The 20,416-nt window shown below is 34.7% G+C and overlaps 3 protein-coding genes across 3 annotated transcripts; 1 reads left to right on the plus strand and 2 right to left on the minus strand.

Annotated features, from left to right (window-relative positions):
• Positions 1-7,191: 7,191 nt before the first annotated feature.
• Positions 7,192-9,602, minus strand: LOC145952848 (uncharacterized). Its single transcript, XM_083065897.1, has 3 exons — positions 8,643-9,602; positions 8,498-8,569; positions 7,192-8,422 (listed from the first exon to the last, which is right to left on the minus strand). Exons 1-3 carry the CDS (start codon positions 9,411-9,413, stop codon positions 8,402-8,404), a joined length of 864 nt encoding a protein of 287 aa, XP_082922023.1. The 5' UTR covers positions 9,414-9,602; the 3' UTR covers positions 7,192-8,401.
• A 3,636-nt stretch (positions 9,603-13,238) lies between these two features.
• On the plus strand, positions 13,239-16,360 carry LOC109797186 (putative glucose-6-phosphate 1-epimerase). The gene is given in 9 exon segments (XM_083064966.1): positions 13,239-13,388; positions 13,657-13,731; positions 14,329-14,385; positions 14,462-14,625; positions 14,814-14,948; positions 15,249-15,275; positions 15,277-15,343; positions 15,566-15,665; positions 15,886-16,360. Coding segments are annotated over 9 exon segments (969 nt in total). The 5' UTR covers positions 13,239-13,253; the 3' UTR covers positions 16,095-16,360.
• A 1,364-nt stretch (positions 16,361-17,724) lies between these two features.
• On the minus strand, positions 17,725-20,416 carry LOC109795703 (exosome complex component RRP41 homolog). Its single transcript, XM_083064967.1, has 9 exons — positions 20,288-20,416; positions 20,081-20,119; positions 19,906-19,973; positions 19,122-19,200; positions 18,995-19,031; positions 18,731-18,847; positions 18,526-18,611; positions 17,906-17,995; positions 17,725-17,810 (listed from the first exon to the last, which is right to left on the minus strand). The coding sequence occupies exons 1-9, from the start codon at positions 20,330-20,332 to the stop codon at positions 17,772-17,774; spliced, it is 600 nt and encodes a 199-aa protein (XP_082921093.1). The 5' UTR covers positions 20,333-20,416; the 3' UTR covers positions 17,725-17,771.

The following is a 20,416-nucleotide window of genomic DNA, read 5'->3' on the forward strand; positions in this document are numbered from 1 at the left end:
CGCGAGGCTTTCTTTGGTGGTGGCACACGCGCAATTGAGGGAAAGCTATTGGGTTCAGCCGTCAAATTAGGTTCCAGCAAGTGGGTCAACCCGGCCCACCTTGAAAATAGGCCAGGCCGGGCCAAAAAAATAAAAAAATTTATAATGGGTCAAAAAATGTAACCCGGCCCACTTTTGACCCGGCCCACCTGACCCACTTACCAACCCATCCTCTAAATCTACTAACAATCCACTAAAAACTCACTTAACTATTTATTATTATATATGCATTATTTTAATAAGATATTATTTTTTTATAGATAAAGATAAAATTAATGTTAAACAATATGAAATTACTATAAATTTATCTATCCAAACCTCTAATAAAATTTAATATTGATGAATAATCACTCTCATAAAAGATTTTTTATTTTTTTTGTTTTAATTTTTTTAAGTTGCACACTTATTAATTTAATTTTAATATTGTATCCATGATACTTAGTTTAATAATTTTTACTTTGGATTAAATATTATTTTATATTAAAATTTATTTTAAATTATAAATTTTTTTTTAAATCAGGTGGGTTGGCAGGTGGCACGTTTAGCCCACCAACCCGTGGTGGGCCGGGCCGGGCTAGAAAATTTGCATAATAAATTTGGTGGGCCGGGCCGGGTTGGCCCACTTAAAAAGTGGGTTGAGGTGGGTCGGGCCAAACGGGTCGGACTGGCCCGTTTTGACAGCTCTAGGTTCTACATCGGTCATAAAGTGAACTGATGTAAATATATTTAAGTTTTTTCTCTTATTTACGAGATTACCACCGTGCTTTCAGAACTACATCGGTCCCCAATAAACCGATGTAGAATACTTAATATTACATCGTTTCCCTTTAAAACTGATGTAAATTTGCTTTAATTTTTTTAAATAATTACAAAACTGCCACTACATTTTATTTTTACATCAGTTATACTAAAATTGATGTAAAATTGGCGATGTTAATTAATCTTTTTCTAGTAGTGCCGGCCCACTTTGACGGCTCTACATGTCACTGAGCAAACGAAAAACTGCGCGTGGATCTTTCTCTCTCCTCATTTCCAGCCTCTTATTACTCCACAACCTTACCTTTTCCATTCGTAATACTAACCTCCCTCAAATCTCAAATACCATTTTAGGATTCTCTCTCTTATACTTTTTTAAAATAAATTTTATATATTAGGTCGAATTGGATGACTTGAAACGTAATTTAATTCGGTTATAAAAATATATTAGGTTTAAATCTATAACGTAGTAAGTTATCTCAGAAGGCCCAAAAGCTCAATATGGGTGATTTAATGTCCATAACGGGCCATTCCAAAATACTAAATTAACTTGAAAATTGTAGTTGAGAACGGGCCGTTCTGGAGGGAGAACGAGCCGTTCCAATTTGGGAACGGCCCGTTCTGGGCTACTAAATCACCCATATTGAGCTTTTGAGCCTTCTAAAATAACTTACTAGGTTATAATAATAAAATTCATCTATCATGTCAACAGCATAAATCAACTTAAGCACCCAACAACTCAACTATTTCAACAAAAGAATACCATGCATAAAGCTTCCCTCACCTGAAGATTGACTCAAAATAGTCAATAATTGAGAAGAAGTAGAATTCCCTTCCGAAGCTCAACCCGAAACTTCAATCCTCACAAAGCAAGCTTCCTAAACTGAATTTCAAGAAAAGACAAAAAACATTAGTGATTAGAGGAGAAAATGAATCATACAGAGAAATTTGAGAGAGAAATGAGTTCACAGACCCAGAGTCCTTCTCTCTAAAAACTTCTTTCTAAAAACCTCACTTTCTCCTCAACCACCAACCCCTATTTATAGAATTTTCGGAATGGCCAGAACGGCCCGTTCTAAATGCGGAACAGCCCGTTCTGGACCCCTTCATCACGTACAAAAATCTAATTCAAAACGGCCCGTTCTGACATCAGAACGGCCCGTTCTGGTGCTCATCCAAAACGGGCCGTTCTCCATTTAGAACGCCCCGTTTTTATTTTTGGAACGGTCCGTTCTCCATCCAGAACGGCCTGTTCTCCCATTAGAACGGCCCGTCCTCAGCTACAATTTTCAAGTCAGTTTAATAGTTTAGAACGGCCCGTTCCAGTTTGGGAACGACCCGTTCTGAGCTAAATCCGATATATCAAATTTTTGAACCTTATGAAATAACTACGTTACAAAATCAAAGTTTAAATTTATTCAAACTAACTTATAATCGAACCAAATTAGCGGATAAAATGGAACTATATTCGGCTTTTTGACCCAAGTAATTAAAAAAAAAATACACAAAATAAATTAAAAAAAAAACAATTTATTAAAATAGGTAGTTTTGGACATGTCAGCGCTGACTGGGCATGGATGGCGCCTGGGGGTTGGGCGTTTTATAGAAAACGCCTCCCCCTAGGCGCCATCCATGCTGAGGTGGCATTGTGCAAAGAAAACGCCCAGGGGGGAGGCACCATGCACACGTGGCACGTTTGTGTTGAAAACGCCCCACCCCCAGGCGCCATGTGTGCCTATGTGGCATGCACTGAACGCGCCTCCCCCCCAGGCGCCATTTGTGCATTGTTCCTCCTTCCCTCATTCGTTTAAATGATGCTCGTGGGTGGGAGATGGCGGAGGTGCTGATAATATTTGTGCAAAAACGCTTGAGGTTCCGGCGCTTCCGGTGCTTTTAGAGTACCTGTGTTGCTCACATTTTTTGCTCACACAAGTTTATTTAGACGTTTATCAGGTATGTTTTGAATTTTAATTATTTTAAAGTAAGAAAAAAATATAAATAGAAAATGTTGAGGGGTCTTCGTCACTCGTTTGTGGGTGTAGAACGACCCGTTCTGTTTTTGGAACGGGCCGTTCTGTTTTTGGAACGGGCCGTTCTGGATAAAGTAAATGGGTGTTATTTTGGATGTGGAACGGGCAGTTGTGAAATCAGAACGACCCGTTCTACTTTCAGAACGGCCCGTTCTACTTTTAGAACGGGCCATTCTGAAAGTAGAACGGGCCGTTGTGGGGCCGTTCTCGTTGTTTCATTTAGTGAAGTATGGATGGGTTCAGAACGGCCCGTTCTGTTTTCGGAACGGCCCGTTCCGAAACCCAAATTTATACACTTTTTGTGCAATGAGAACGGCCCGTTCTGAAACCAGAACGGCCCGTTCTCATTGCAGTAATGAATGATTTCAATTTAAAATGTTGAATTATTATGAGGGTTTAAATTAGGTATTTAGGTATTTATAAAATTTAGAAATAAATTGTTGTTTGAGTTAATTTAATTTGTTTGTTTGTTGAATTATATCAGGATGTCTAGACAGATTATTCATGCAGGACCTATGGATGATTCATTATTAAGGCTTCAGCCATTTCATATATCTGAGCATATATGGAATGGAGCTGAGGATAGGGTTCTGAAGGTTAGGAGTGCAAAACAATCAGAGTTGCGTGGTGGTGTCATTCCAGCTGCTGTTCAGGATCTTTTACAGAGGGCTGGATTTCTGGGGATGGCGCAGATTAGTTACTTTCTTGTGGATAATCATTTAATATCTGCGTTAGTTGAGCGATGGAGACTAGAGACCCACACGTTTCACATGTCCTTCGGCGAGTGTACTATCACGTTGGAGGATGTTGCAATTTTACTTGGGTTGAAGATCTCTGGGGCACCCATTACTGGATACGCAAGTATGGATTGGGGAGCTCTTGTGCAGCACCTTCTTGGGATGACACCACCTGAGGCAATGCTTGTTGGGGGTAGATTGAGGATGAGGTGGATTGACCAACAGTTTTCGGATGTTTCTGAGCATATACATAGTCAGGAACAGTTGGAACACTATACTAGAGCGTTCATTTTACGCATGATCGGGGGATATTTATTAACTGATCACTCTAGCGCGTTTGTATCCCTCAGATACTTGAGTTTCCTCGAAGACCTAGATGTTTGTGGTCAAATGAGTTGGGGGTCATGCGTCCTGGCAAATTTGTACAGGGAGTTGTGTGTGGCGACGAATTATGATCACAAGGAAATTGCTGGGTCAGGTATTTTACTGCAATTATGGGCATGGTATCGGTTTCCATTTATTGCACCACCTCATCCATTTTTATCTACATTTCATGTTCCTCTAGGGGCAAGGTTAGTAACTAAGGGATGCCTTTGATTTTACCATGATGCATGAGAGCATCGGTCACTGCTTGCAGTTGCGAGACGAGGTGAGCAGGGTCAGTTTCCCTTTTACACCGGCTGCAGCTGCAACATTACCACAAGCAGACGAAGTTCAGGTGGAGCACATTGGGGCGGGTCGACGAGAAGGAAAGGGACTAAGTTGTCGGCGAAGGCGAGTTGAACACTAGGGTTTACAGATACCAGTTCCTCCGACTGAGCCACCAACTGGGACATATTATCCGAGTACATTGACCCCGGATGCAGATGTGACACAATATGTGTATGGTACTGCACAAGACACATCTTTTGGGTTTGACACAGCAGGAATGTCTGGTGCAGGTAATTTCCCAGCATCGGAGTCGATGGGTGATGTCCCGAGTATGTCGGCTGGTAGTATGTTCCAGTTTACACCTTCTCCATATGTTCCACACATGATCTCTCCATCAGCACCTATGATGAATTATCGAGATTATCGATTTGGACAGCCGTCATTTATGGGAGTAGGATTTTATGGTGGGGGTTCGTCTTCCCATCATCCAGGTTTAGGGCATGATTTGAATACAGCATTAGCAGCGGAAGCTGGAAGCCCTGAGGGAGATGGTGATGAGTTAGTTCGGAGGAACCCAGATCGTGGTGCTCGCCATAGACAACGGCAATGTATCCTAAGTCCCTATGAGCAGCACATGAGGAGAAATGAATAGGTAATTTGAATAATAAGTTGTTAGTACTTAAACTTAATTCATTGTTTGATATTTAATTATTTACCTAAATGTTAACTTTACTAATATTAAAATTTTTTGACAGTTGATATGCCACCGGACCACGCTGGTTACACGCTCCAGAAAGACGAGAATATGTTGAAGAAGTAATTTGTATTTGTTTTAATAGTTACTGTAAACTTTGTTGTTCAATTTACTAGACATAATTGCCCTTAGTTTCCAAGGACAACCTTCATTACTATTAGGGCATTTGATAGAGAAAACCCTTTGGCTAGACTCAACAACAACAAAAGTTTGATGTGCATTCATAGAATAATGTTTAACAGCCATCTGTACATCATTTTTTGTATGAAAACGAAGGCCGATATATAGCTCGTCGCCAACTCTCCAAGAATTAGGGACATCTAAACCACGATACCAACTCTCTTGATCTGGATGATTCCAGTCAATATAACTGTAATGTGGAGTTTCTGTCCAAAATGGATTATTTGAAGGTCCTACATGGGAAAAAATTGTTAACTCAATATCCATATTATTTATCAAACTAATAGAACTTGAAATAAACCTGATTCAGTTGGCTGGGGAGGTTCAACTTCATATGGTGATTGCACCCTGACATTGTTGTTTGCATTGACATCTTCTTCATCCTCTGTATCAGATGAATTCAAATCGTCGGCTTCATCACCTTGTCCCAGATTGATATCATCGTCACTCAAGTTTGTCTCAAAATCAATGTTTGAGTCAGGATGATTTATTGGTGGTGAGATTGGAACATTTATGGGTTGTAAATTAGGGATGTTAGTTACCGGATAAGATGTTGTTTGTTCAAATTCATGATGACTAGTGGTTGCCTGAGTTTCATTAACATGAATTGAAGATGACACAACCACATCTACATGAACATACAATTCAATCATATTCATTTTATATTGTCTCTCAAAGCTATCAAACATACACTCAAGATCTTCATCATCACATACATCAACACTTTCATATGATACAGGATCAAGACAACGTAAATATCTACATTGTATGTTGGAGATAATTTGATTAGCATTAAGATGTAACTTTCCATGAATTTTATTCTTTAAATATTGAACATCAATACCACGACTAATACGTATTGTTTTATGACTACCCACAAATGAACAACCCTCAGCAGTTTGGTTAATTGTACCATTGTAATACACTACACAAATGAAAGACATGATTTAAACAAAATTTAACAGATACTAAATAACAAACACAGCAGCTATGCAACAAATCAGAAAACAAAAGAAACTAAAGGCAGAAAAGTTGGATGGTGAAATATTTTCAATGGCATTCGTATATTTATAGACCCATGAACAGTGCATTTGTCTACAAAATACATGATCTACACCGTTGATTATGTGGGTGCAATCAGGGCCGTTCGTTTCCCCTGCTACTAGGAGACAACACATCTGACCCATGAACTGTGACAAATTTACTTTCGAGATGATCTAGATCGTTGATTCTGTCGGTGCGATCAGGGCCGTCCGTTTCCCCTGCTACTAGGAGACAACACATTTGACCCATGAACAGTGACGGATTTAAATTCGAGATGATCTACACCGTTGATTATGTCGATGCGATCATGGCCGTTCTTTTCCCCTGCTACTAGGAGACAACACATCTGACTCATCAATAGTCACGAATTCAAAATCAAGATGATGTACACCGTTTAATCTGTCAGTGCGATCAGGGCCGTCCATTTCCCCTGCTACTATGAGACAACACATCTGACGCATGAACAGTGACGGATTTAAATTCGAGATGATCTACACCGTTTAATCTGTCGGTGCGATCAGGGCCGTCCGTTTCCCCTGCTACTACGAGACAACACATCTGACCCATGAATAGTGACATATTTAAAAAATACATGATCTAGACTGTTGATTCTGTCGGTGCGATCATGACCGTTCTTTTCCCCTGCTACTAGGAGACAACACATCTGACCCATCAACAGTGACGAATTTAAAATCAAGATGATCTACACCGTTTAATCTGTCGGTGCGATCAGAGCCGTTCATTTCCCCTGCTACTAGGAGACAACACATCTGACGCATGAACAGTGACAGATTTAAATTCGAGATGATCTACACCGTTGATTCTATCGGTGCGATCAGGGCCGTCCATTTCCCCTGCTACTAGGAGACAACACATTTGACCCATGAACAGTGACAGATTTAAAAAATACATGATCTAGACCGTTGATTCTGTCGGTGCGATCATGGCCGTTCTTTTCCCCTGCTACTAGGAGACAACACATCTGACCCATCAACAGTGACGAATTTAAAATCAAGATGATCTACACCGTTTAATCTGTCGGTGCGATCAGAGCCGTTCTTTTCCCCTGCTACTAGGAGACAACAAATCTGACCAATGAACACTGAATTTAAATTTAAGATGATCTACACCGTTGATTCTGTCATTGCAATCAGGGAAATTCGTTTAACCTACTTTATACTTTACATTTTCAAATTTTATTTTTCATTGTAACCAATATATTATCACATTTGTTAATCACAAACGTAAATATTATTAATACTTCAACACTTTACTACTACATTCAAATTAAGACAATACTTTTAAACTTCAACAAACACTTAACTATTGTTTAACAACAACGACAACAAATACATGAAGTTAACAAAGTAAACATTGACTGTTTACAAAATAAACAACGATACAAACAAGAAAACCCTAAACCCTAAACCCTACATGAAGTTTAGTTGTCTTTCAAATTAATTGACCATGTTCCACATCTGCAATTGTTGAGGCTCCAGATCTTCAAAAGTAACAAACAAATTAAGTAGTAATTCATTCGGGTCTTCTGCAAATTTGTGAAACATGAATGTCACATTTTCATCACAGGTTAAAGGATATGGAGTATATTGCTTTCCTCTATCTTCATATCTAACTGGACAACGATAATGAACTTGACTTATGCGTTTGCTATCCCCTTTGATCAACCTCCTATGTACCTCATTCAACAAATCAACAAGTGTCATGTTTTCGTTAAGTTTGATAACTCTCCCACTAGATGGCATTTGTATGGCATAATCAAGACCGTACTGAGTTTGAAATATCTGAACATTTTGAAACACAAGAGCAAACACTGTTGCTAAACCCATTCTTCGAACTCACTACTACAATATTTCTATCTTAAGTTGAAGAGAAAGTGTCTGAACATAAAACACACACACACACACACACTTATATTTATAGGCAGATGGAGCCTAACTAAAATAATAAAATAATATGAAGTGCATAATTTAACAATTTTTTTGTTCATTACAAAATTATAAAACAACAACAACAAATACATATAACTAAAGTGCACAATAAATATTTAATAAATAAATTATTTTTTCACGAATATTTAATAACAATATTATCCAAATTTAAATATTGCAATTCACAATAAAATTTACATTACAACCATTCGAATTAACAATAAACCTAAAACTAAATTACAAATACTTTTTGTCATCAAATCAAATATCCTTCGGAATAACCTGAAAAAAATTTAACATACATTTGTTAAACAATATTACTTACAAAATAAATTTTATTTAACTAATACTACTCACCCGTTTTATATTATTTTTAGTTATATTGAGGAAGTAAGGATCACGGAAACGCCTGGGGGCAAACACGACAACCTAAACAAAAAACAAACAAATTCAATTCAACACATAAATAACATATAATTTCATTTTATACAACAAATTTTACCTGTTTCAGAATTAACACACACCCCACAACAATGTCTTCCCCATATTGTCGGTGTTGCTTAACTTTGTAATGTAAGCTTGCACCAATCGTTGCAGTTGGGTCCTGAAATAAATATTTACAATTAATTACAAAATGTTTTCTTTTAATGTATAACAAATTCACTAACCATACCTTTAAATTAATAGTATAATTTCCCTGTCTAGTTGGGGTCATAGACTCCACAAAAGCAACAACTGTTAGGACTCTTTGTAAATTGTGGTCGATATTAATCAATGAAGTCACTTCAGGTAGACCTATTGTTAAAAAAATACAAATTATAGTTAACATTATTTGCATCATTAAATTTACACACATCAAACTTAATATGCTAAACAAACCTCTAGATTTCACATAATGCATAGCATAGCGCCACGGGTTAGAGTTGAACACCAACATCGCAGGTCCATTAAGATCAGCCAAAAACTCTTGTGTTGGCAACGGATTTTCAGCTTCCCTGTTCCTCATTGTAGCTTGGACCAAACCAGCTGGTCTAGGAATAACACGACCAATGTCACGTGTACTCGATGTCTCTTCGTCATCATCCCCAAGTTTTGGTGTAGGGGGTGACAACGGAGACAATGGCTCCTGTTCTTGAGCCTCTTCAGCCTGTCTTGCTGCCATTGCACTTCTCATTGACGCCAAAAATTGTTCATCTGTCCATACTTCATTTGATGGAACAATGTCTACTTCTTCATCACTATCAGGTACGTAATCAATACCTCTACGAGACATTCCTAATCAAATACAAATCAAATTAAATATTACTCTTATGCTGTCCCGGTTTCAAATATTCAATATAATATCACAACTTTTAACATTGCAATAAATACATATATTCAATTATAAAAATCAAATTAAATAGCTTTTTCATTTAAAAAAATTTTAATTGGGCCACTGGAACGGCCCGTTCTAATTCCAGAACGGGCCTTTCTGAATTTCAAAACGGCCCGTTTTGACTTCAGAACGACCCGTTGTGATTTCAGAACAGACCGTTCTGAATTCACAACGTCCCGTTCTGATTTCAGAACGGGCCGTTATGAATTTACAATGGCCCGTTCTCAGGGAACTAATCATAGGTAAAATTTTCATTCAGAACACCCTATGCTAAAAAGAGAACGGCCCGTTCTGAATACGTGCTTTCTCAGAACGGCCCGTTCCACGTGTTTCATTCTCGTTTTCAACTTCAAACTAAAAAAAAAATTATCTTTTAATTTTTATACCACTCTACTATACAAACCTAACAATGATACATACATAGAACATATAAAATTTAAATTTTAAATTTACAAATATTTAAAAACCCTTACTTACTTGAAGCACCTGGACCACCAAATAAAAAATACGTTGGACCACAAACCGAACAAATGAATCTTGTGCAACCCAATACATTTAACTAATTTGATAGCGCCTGGCCCTCAGGCGTTTTTGTAAATTTGTACTGAGCTGTGCACCCAGACATGGCAAAACGCCTGGAGGGGAGGCGCTTTCAGTGTGTACCATCCTCTACACATGGCGCCTGGGGGGGAGGCGCCATCAACAATCTTCTGCCACGTGTACAACACGCCTCCTCCCCCAGCGTTTTCTTTTTACCGTCAGCTTACATGGCGCCTGGGGGGGAGGCGCCATCAACAATCTTCTGCCACGTGTACAACACGCCTCCCCCCAGCGTTTTCTCTTCACCGTGCCACATCAGCATAGATGGCGCCTGGGGTGGAGGCGTTTTCTAAAAAACGTCCACCCCAGGCGTTTTCAGTGCCACGTGTATGCTTACCTGTCCAAAATCACCTATTTCAGTAATTAGTTTTTTTTTTAATTTATTTCGTGTATTTTTATTTTTTTTAATTTACTGAGGTCAAAAAGCCACTATATTCACCCAATATATATATATATATATATATATATATATATATATATATACACACATACGAGGAGAGTTCAAACAATACCAGTAACTTTTATTAAATGTTACACCGCTCAATAACTTTAAATTATAAATTAATTTTGTAAATTCAACTGTTAGATTGAAAGTTCTTTACTCTTTGATCATATATACAAAATTTTATATTAATTCAAGATGATTTGATAGTTCATTCTTATAAAATAAAATTGACGTAATATATTTATTTTAAAATATACTAAAATATGAACATTTTAATTACCTCAAGTTGTTCAATTTTAACAAAATTTGATATATACATGTAAAGTAATATGAATTTTCAGTCTAACGGTTGAATTTACAAAATTCACATTTAATTTAAAGTTATTAAGCGGTGTAACACTTAATAAAAATTACATCGGTATCATTTGAACCTTCCTCTATATATATATATATTAATTGTTAGCGTCATATGTTACTACAATAGTGTTTTTGTATCCAAGAAAAGAATCTAATAAATTTAGATTTACACACCAACATTTTAAAATAAATAATTATTAAATTAGATGCGGTGGAGAACACCATAGATAGGTCTAGGTGGTAAACATGGACCAACTGTTCCACTGACTTAGTTTTATTACTATCTATATCTATTAAAAAGAAGTCCTTGTTTCCGTCACGTCACGTATCAATGTGATAGAAATTTGTTCCCCCTTAAAGTTACGGGTATTCGGCTCAATTTGGGGGTTTAGGGTTTCACAGTTTTCATACCGTTAGAGAATAAAAATGTAAATGATTCAACACGGGCCTCCAGGCCCAGTCTCAGTCCAATTCTGAACTATTTTAGTTTGTTCAATTCAATGAGCCTATTATGATTTTAATTTTAGCCCATGTACAGTGCCCACCACGTGAATTTGATTTCCTTTTTTCACAAGTCTTCCATCTAATATTTCCACCTCTCTTCCTTAAATGTGGCTTATTGTATTTCAACTTTATGCTTACATTAATCAAGCAAAAGTCTGCCAGAAAATAAAAATAATATAATATTTTTCTTAATTTTGGTTGTACATTGTTTCTACTGTACAAACTTACATCGAAAAATATAGGAAATTACAAAGTTACTTACAGATGTAGCATCCACTATCAAAGATAAAAATAATAAATAAAAAAAATAATGTCTAGATAAATAATAATAATAATTCTCTATAATATTCTATCATCTTTTTATAGCATCCACTATCAATTGTAACAATTCATCGGAATCATCCTTAATCCAAGCTTCATAGTTTTCTTTCTCTTTTCATTTTTCTTTATTATTTCCTTGTGAATCTCCCATTTGAATTACTAAAACAATATATGTTAAAAAATAGTTATATAAATAATTACGGATAATAGACAAAATCAATAAAATTATATTATTATTTTTAGAAGCACACCATCATACAAGATCAAATATATTTTTGCTATCCAAATGGATCAAATACCTCAGTTATTATAAAAAAAAATGTAAAAACGAAAATATAGAAACATAAGATAATTTTTTATATAAAAAAATTAGTATATTCGATACTGAAAAAATATTTAGATATATAATTTTTTTTATATAAATAGAAGTATTTAGATATAGAGAATATATATATATATATATATATATATATATGATAATTTTTAACGATATTTATAAATATAAATTATTCTAACAAATATTTTAACAATATTTTCTTTTTTAAAAAATAAGTTAATGAAGGCATAAATCCTAAACCCTAAAAAATTAGATATTGCAATGTCTTATGTTAATTTTCTTTTTTTAAAATATAAAAAATCTTAATTTCATAATATAAAAATAAAAAAGAAAAATTCATAGTAAAAAAAATAAAATAATTGTTGAGTCATAAAAAGAGGAGGGATAAGAGTAACAAATTCAAGGGAAAGAGAGAATTCGCAATTTTTATGCTAAGAGGGTTCTTCCCCTACTAAGATCCATTTTTATCTCATTCTACTCACAAAAACCCTAACAAATTCATCTTTTATATATATATATATATATATATTGTTGAGATTATGATATCAATTTCATCTTTCACCTTTTTCTTTTCTTAACGTGTGTCATAAAAAAAATTACCACTTAAAAGTTAAAATTTCAAGTATTTTTTTGTGTTATATAAAGGAACAAATTCAACTACATAGAATAAAATAAAGTAAGTCAATTAAAGAGAACGAACAGAAAAATAAAACAAGTCAATGACACTATTATTTACATATTAGAGTTTCACAAAATAGGAGAATGATATGAGAATAGTATTATATATGAGCAATGAACAATAGTGTAGTATTATTAGTAGAGAAAAAATGGAGAAGACAGGAGCATAGAAAAAAAAGATGAAAAACTCACTTGAAAATTCTTAAAACACTTGAAAAATCATTTCAAACAATCCTTCAAAATCCGATGGGTTTGGATGGGATTGTTTTATGAATCTGGTATTTATAGATAACACTAGAAAGTCTTTCAAAATCCCTCTCACACAACAATCCTTTAAAATCCTTAAATTTTTGAATATCAATGGATTGTTTTTAAGTTGTAAAAAATCTCAAATGAATACCAGTGGATTTTAATGGACTCTTTAAAAAATCCTGAAAATCCAGATTGAATACCACTGGATTGTTTTTAAGTGACATAAAATCCTGATTGAATACCAATGGACTTTTTTACTCAAAAAAAGTCTTTTAAAATCCTACGAAATCCTAAACCAATACACCCCCCGGAAATTACAAAGGACTGGAATGGAATTGATCAAATTGTGCTTCGGACCCCAAGGGGTGCTTCAGCACGGGTGAGAACTTGTTGATTGCAGTATTTGCATCCATTTTAACATTTATAGTTTCAATGAAAACTTTCTACATATTGATTCCATAATCAGTGTTCTAAAGACACTGGTTAGCGAGACTCGGGATAAAATTATGATTTTATCATTTATTATAACATCTGATGCCAATCCATGATAAGGAGAACACAGTTCTTAAAGTCATTTCTAGTTAGAGTATATAATTTAAGTTCTAGCAGTATTGGGATTAACTGTTTTTTTTTCCCCTTGAAATTAGGTAAGCTTACATGGGGCGCAGGTCACTTCCTAGCGGAATGAGCAGGGGGAAGAACTTCTATTCACAAGCAGCAAGGTATGTCTTTTAATTTTGATTAAAAATAATTAATTATTTTTCTCAAAGTATATGGATTTGTTATATGTCAGTGCGGATAAGGAAAATATGTGTCAACGTTTCATAATCCTGTTTTCTGAAATGAGTTCATTTTGGGATAAATAGCATTATATTGAAGGTAGTATGTGAAGGGCATTGGCTCAGATAATCAATAAATTCAGATAGAGTTCGGATGTTGATCAATCGTAACATTCTATGTTGCTCATCAATCATATCAATGCAAAAGACAAATAGGGAAGAAAGAGTGCATTGATTAATGTTGCACTTATTTTTATGGGGAGTGGGTGAACAATTTCACTCATTTTACTATTAGTTAGCAGATATGTAGTGCTCTTATGCTCTTGAAAGTTGAATACTTGTTCAGTGAAAACTCTGATGGGATATCCAACTTACTTACTGATGATGTTGATTTATAACAATAAGAGCAAGTTTCCTTTTTGGTACCTTGGTTCACAGATGATAATTTTGTAGAAATATAGAACTTTAATCAATTTTGCTCTGTAAAGAGGTAAGTAGTCATAACTTACTCTTTTGTCTTATATTTTCAGTTGATTGTAGGCAATTTTCAAGGCTCCAAAAGCAATACGAGGAGGAATTCCTGCATGTTTTCCACAGGTAAAACTACTTTGTTCATTTTCAATAAATTGTAACATACATAACTCACATATCTTGGCTGAACTTGTTTAAACAGTTTGGAAATTGTGGATCATCGGAGCAGCATGGTTTTGCGAGAAATAGAATGTGGACAATTGATGATAATCCTCCTCCTCTGCATGCAAATGATTCCAGTGGGAAATCCTTCATTGACCTGCTACTAAAGTCATCTGAAGAAGATATCAAGTGCTGGCCACATAGGTATGAACTTGAATGCCACCATGGATTATCATTCACTTAGCCTATTAGCTCGGTGTGATAGAATCACATGGATATCCGCATGCGGTTTTGATCGTTTGAATCTGACATATGCACTTGATATCACTTTCTTGTGTGTTTTGAAGTAAATTTCAAGCAGTGGTAAGCTAACGATTGCTTAATTTTACCAGTTTTGAATTCCGTCTCCGGGTGGCTCTTTCGACAGATGGGGACCTGAGTTTGATATCTAGAGTGAGGAATATAAATGGCAAGCCATTTAGTTTCTCATTCGCACATCACACATACTTATTGGTTTCTGACATTAGGTCTGGATAATTCTTTCTTATACTTGTCCTTCATTCCCTTTCCTAAGCCCGTGGGATGATGCCCAACCTCATTTTTTTCTTTTACATTGTAAATTGACTTCTGGAACACTTAATTGAAGTTTTTTTTTTAGCAGTAATGATGTTTCGTTCTTCAGGATTTATTGGAGACAAATACTTGGTTTATTGTTCTGAAATGTATTTTCTGCATATATTATAAGGATAATTTTTTATAATTGAGCTATCCTTCTTTTGTTTGTTTTAGAACAAGTAATCAGTACTCATATTAACAATGTTGTGTAGTGAGATAAGGATTGAAGGTCTGGAAACACATAGACAACCTTTTTCAAAAAGAACGATTTACAGAACAAGGAGATGCGATAACATTTGAATCTGAGGTAATATTCATGTTTACAACAGATAGATATTATTTATAGTTCCATGATGCAATTTAAGCTTTTGCTTGAGATTGTGGTAACTATAGCACATTATATCTAGCCTAGGCCTATGCCTATGCAGTTTTGTCAATCACATATCAAATTCACTGTAGTCTTTAGGTTTTGACATGATGAAGACTATGAACAAAGAGGTTTTGAAAATTCATCATTCCTTGGTGGCAGGTGGATGGAGTTTATCTTGGCTCTCCAAACATAATTGCAGTGCTAGATCATGAGAGGAAAAGGACATTTGTTATTAGGAAGGAAGGTCTCCCTGATGTTGGTAAGTAGAAGTTGTTCAGAAACATATGACAAAAGGAGAACTAAGGAGATTTAGCTCAATTGATAAGTGGTGTGTGTGAGTTGTTGTAATCAATCCCTTGGTATACTGATAAAAAAAATCACGACAAAAGGTGGTTTGCAATATATGTCTAGTTCCTGCAATCAGCAGCACTATATATATGTGATAGAAAATTGAATTGCAGTCCTTTTGATGTGTTCAGCTGTGTGGAATCCATGGGAGAAGAAATCAAAGGCGATGGTGGACTTTGGTGATGAGGAGTATAAACAGATGCTTTGTGTTGATGGGGCGGTAATTGAGAAACCGGTGAGGTTGAAGCCGGGAGAGGAATGGACGGGGCGGCTGCAGCTATCGGTTGTGCCATCGAGTTTTTGCAGTGACCGGCTGGGTCTTGACAGAAGTGGTCTTTGAGGAATTGTACAAAATCGGTCTCAGATTATGCTATGCTACATCCACTGTAGCATTAAGTTGTAGAAATAGTGTTCTTTAGGTTTTCTGTGGCTAGAAATAGTGCTTTAGAGAGGCCTATGTTTTTGTGAGAATGGCTATCAAATGTTAGTTGGTTCATTTCTGCTATGGATTCTCCTTCTTTTGAAGCCTTAGATTTTGTGTTTTGTAGATGCCAAGTTGCTTTTTCGCATGAATTTTATGATGTTCCACGGCATGGATAACTTTTACTTTCATGTTCCAATTTGCCAATATTCTTTGAAAGGCTAATTTGGAACATGATGATCGACGTTTCATGAGAGACATTGAAACGAGTGGTTAATGAACATTAATGTGAGCAATGCATGTATTATAAAGGTGAATTTTAGGTATTTTTCACATAATTATTTAGAGATTAATTTGATATTATCACCGTGTAAAATCTTACACTATTAATTAATTACAAAAGTTAAATAATTATATCATACGTGAGATCTACAATTGAATGATATCGAGGATTTTTCTTATATTGTCGATGATATCTAATTAATTTCTTATATTTGTTCAATAAAGTGTTTTGAAAAGAAGTACGTAAAAGAAACATTAGCATTCTCGTGCTTTGCAATTGTTGACAGAGGCGGGACCACGTGGGATAGGCATCAAACGGTTAAAGTTGGGAAGAGATGACTGATGCCATCTTCATATTTCATTTCATCTACATTCTTGTAATTATTATTTTTAATTATTCACTAGTGGTTTATTTTAACTAGTTAAAATTATGTATTCATTCATATTCTTATTATATCATTATCTATCCATATTTCCTAAACCAAACTTATTACGTAAATTCTTTGTTTTATATATATAATACTTGGTTATGATATTTTTCATTAAGTATTATTCTTAAAAAAAAATAACCATCATCAATAAAAAGCTTATTCTTCAAAATTGATTGAAAAAAGTTTTGGAATTAATTATTAATAGCCATTTTTAGCAATCAACATTTACAATTTAGGTTATAATGTTGACTTAATGAACCTACAATTGATCCAAAAACAAATCAAGAAAACATTTTGAAAATTTTTCCAAATATATATATTTTTTATATTTAAATCATTGTTATATAAAAATCGAAGTCGATAATTGTTAGGGATAGAAAAATTCAGGAGATTATTTGGTACGCTAATGAGTTTAACTACCGTATTAAATCAAGACTCAACTACAACACAACTATTAAACAACAGAGCTTTCTTTATCGAATTTTGGCGTACCCGTTTCTCCAAAATTCAAGGCAACTTATGAAATTAAAAATTAACGTTCTTTAGCAACGACCATACTCAACGAACCCGCTAAAAGATTTTGGTTCTAACTTTAGATAATTAATTCTCCATTTGTTAGAGTGCCAGATTCAGATCCCTAGTTCCACTCCACATGCCTTCTACTTTTGGGGGACTTTCGTTAAAAAACGAACATTAACTCAAAATAATTCATAAATTTGCTACTTCAGTCGACAAGGCAAGTTGGAAGAAATGAGAAACCAATTATACAGACTACAGTTTACGTTTTAGTCAGCACTATATACCAAAATAAATGTTTCCAGTAAAATAGGAAACAAATAGAAAGCAAATAAGAAACAATACTTTTGCTACAAAACTATACACATCATCGATACTCGAGTTGATTTGTGTTCTCCAGTAAAATCTGCCAGCCAACAAAATCGGGATTTTAGTAATGAAATAAGTGTGAACTATGTTTTGACTACTCTTAGTATAATCACAATTAACGATAGTTCTTACTTCTCTAATGTAGTTTGCTATTGCTTTGCAGCCTTCAATTTCCAGTTTCATTACATTTTCCAAAAGGTCAATTGGTAGTTTAGAATCCATCTACAGCTAGTAACAAGAAATTAGTGCAAATAAAATTAAACTAAAAGCTTTTTCCCTCTAAATTATGGAATGACAGTCAGTGAATACTTGAGAAAATTTGATAAAATAAACTGAAGTTCAAAAGAAAAGCACTGCATGCTGCTCATTATAATGCTGCTCAAGGATTAAAACTCTGAAGTCTGAACTATTCCCACTAAAGCACAACCATTACTTTAAATGAGCCAAATCCAAAATCTTGCACACAACAATTTTGGAAGGAGGGAGAGGGATAACAGTTTGAAAACCAAAAGGCTTATCAATGACAGAAAGCAATAGTTGAAAAAACATGGGTCAAGAGCTCAAGGGCTCAAAAGGGCAATACCCAGAGTAAGGACGATATAAACTTTCACAATATACAAGCAAGAGCAACACACTCCATCACTTATCCAGGAATTTGCAAGGGAGCATAAAATTTCTCCTTTTCTAGAATTAATTTACTTTTCTGGATATGAAAGAAATAGAGAGAAAATAACAAGACATGGAAGATTAACCTGGAGAAGTGTCACTTTATCCAGCTTCGGCAGAATTTCTAGAGTTACATCAGGACCTCCAGCACTATCTTCTACGAAGTTCAAATCTGTTCATATTCATTGACCAACTTTTAATAATTATGATAGACCAAGATTCAAATATTGACTGAAATAGAAGTAGACACACCACCCTTGGATTTAGCCATCAAGTAAAAGATAAATATACCGAGCAGAGGGGTGCTATTAAGGTATCCAGCACTATAGGAAGTTACAAGAGGACGCATAGGGATCCCAGCATAGGCAAGGGCCAAAGTTGCAGCATTTATACAAGTAGATCTAGTTCTTGTAAAAGGCATGTCGGGAACAAAAGTTATATAAAAGTACAATGACATATTTTAACCTTGCCAAAAATTAACCCACATGTTATAAGAGTAGAAAAGAGAGAATATAAAATGACAATCACAAGATCCCATTATCAGGTCTTAGCTACCTCCATCTGCTTGGAGAACTTGAACATAAATATCTATCTGTAAATTTCATAATTAAAGCATAAAAAATTTAAAAATAAAAGACAATTTACATTTATACAAAAAAAAGTTTTGAATGTGTAATAAAACCTGGGAACGCGACAATAAATGTGTCAATATACACGCTTCCATGGTTAGGCAAATAACCATAGAAATTTCAGTTGATCTCCTGTAGCATGAGAAAACTTCAATCAACCAAAGTAGTAAAAACAAGAGGTCATCACATTATTCTTGTGTAAGAGTACCTTACAAGGAAAACCAAATTAAAAACTCTGAAGGAGAAGCAAAACAAGCTAAAATTTATATCCACAAATGTTGATGGTTAAGCAAGTTGAAAAATATATGCAAATTTTGGCCACAAATGACTATAAAAGTTAAGGCTCAAAGAAAAGATAAAAAAATGAAGGGGGGCAGTAATGATGCTAAGGGTTTTACTTTTCACTGCTCTGTGATACATAGCCCTTTACTCAGCATGTAGTCATCAATCTCATAGGCATGACCGCATGAAGCAACCAACCCCAAAAACACTCTAGTAAGTTACACAAAAAATTATGACTTGATGAATAATTTATACTGTATAGTTTATACATAATTGATAAATAAATAATACCCAAAAATAAAACAATTCATAATTAATAACCAAAAGTTGGTCTAAAAGTCTACACACAATCTCCACTTTTGCAGTTTAATTCCTACTTCTGTCAAAAGATGAAACATACCATTCACAATTACAAGATATTCTTAAGATTGATTCTATTAATGCAACATTCACTCTCATCATGTTAGTCAATACTCCTATACCATTTCAACAAGTACGAATATAAAAAAAATCAAGCAAAAATATTACAAAGTTAAACAAGTAAATAAGCAAAACCTGTCACCCTTAGGTTTCCTTATGCGATCTCCAGCACTAAAATTAGCCATGTTGTACTCACGCCGAACCTACAGACATACAAAGCCCATAGACAGAAATTAAGTTTTCATTACAATGGATATAAATCCACTAACAATACACTCAATATATTATAACTCAAAATAAAAAAATCTACCAGAGCATGGCTACTAATTTGTTGGCTCCTATTTTGCACCTGAAATGCATAAAAGTTACTAAAGAAAAATAGAAAATCATCTAAAGCTCAAATGCAACTTCAACACTTTTTTGAACATTAAGCCGGTTAACACACATAAAAGATATTAACCCTTCTTCATTTTATGTAGATAACAATGAATAAGCAAAGTAAATAATTAAAAAGTACCTCTCTAGGGCCATAAACAGCAACAATAACTTTTGTATTACCCATCTCAAAAATGGCATAACTGATTCCAAAATGAAAAAAAAAGGTTAAATGCTTCAAATGAAATCACAACTTAATTTTTAAAAAGCT

The sequence above is a fragment of the Cajanus cajan genome, chromosome 10, assembly GCF_000230855.2.
Source record: "Cajanus cajan strain Asha chromosome 10, NIPB_CcT2T_4, whole genome shotgun sequence".
NCBI classification, from domain to species: Eukaryota; Viridiplantae; Streptophyta; class Magnoliopsida; order Fabales; family Fabaceae; genus Cajanus; species Cajanus cajan.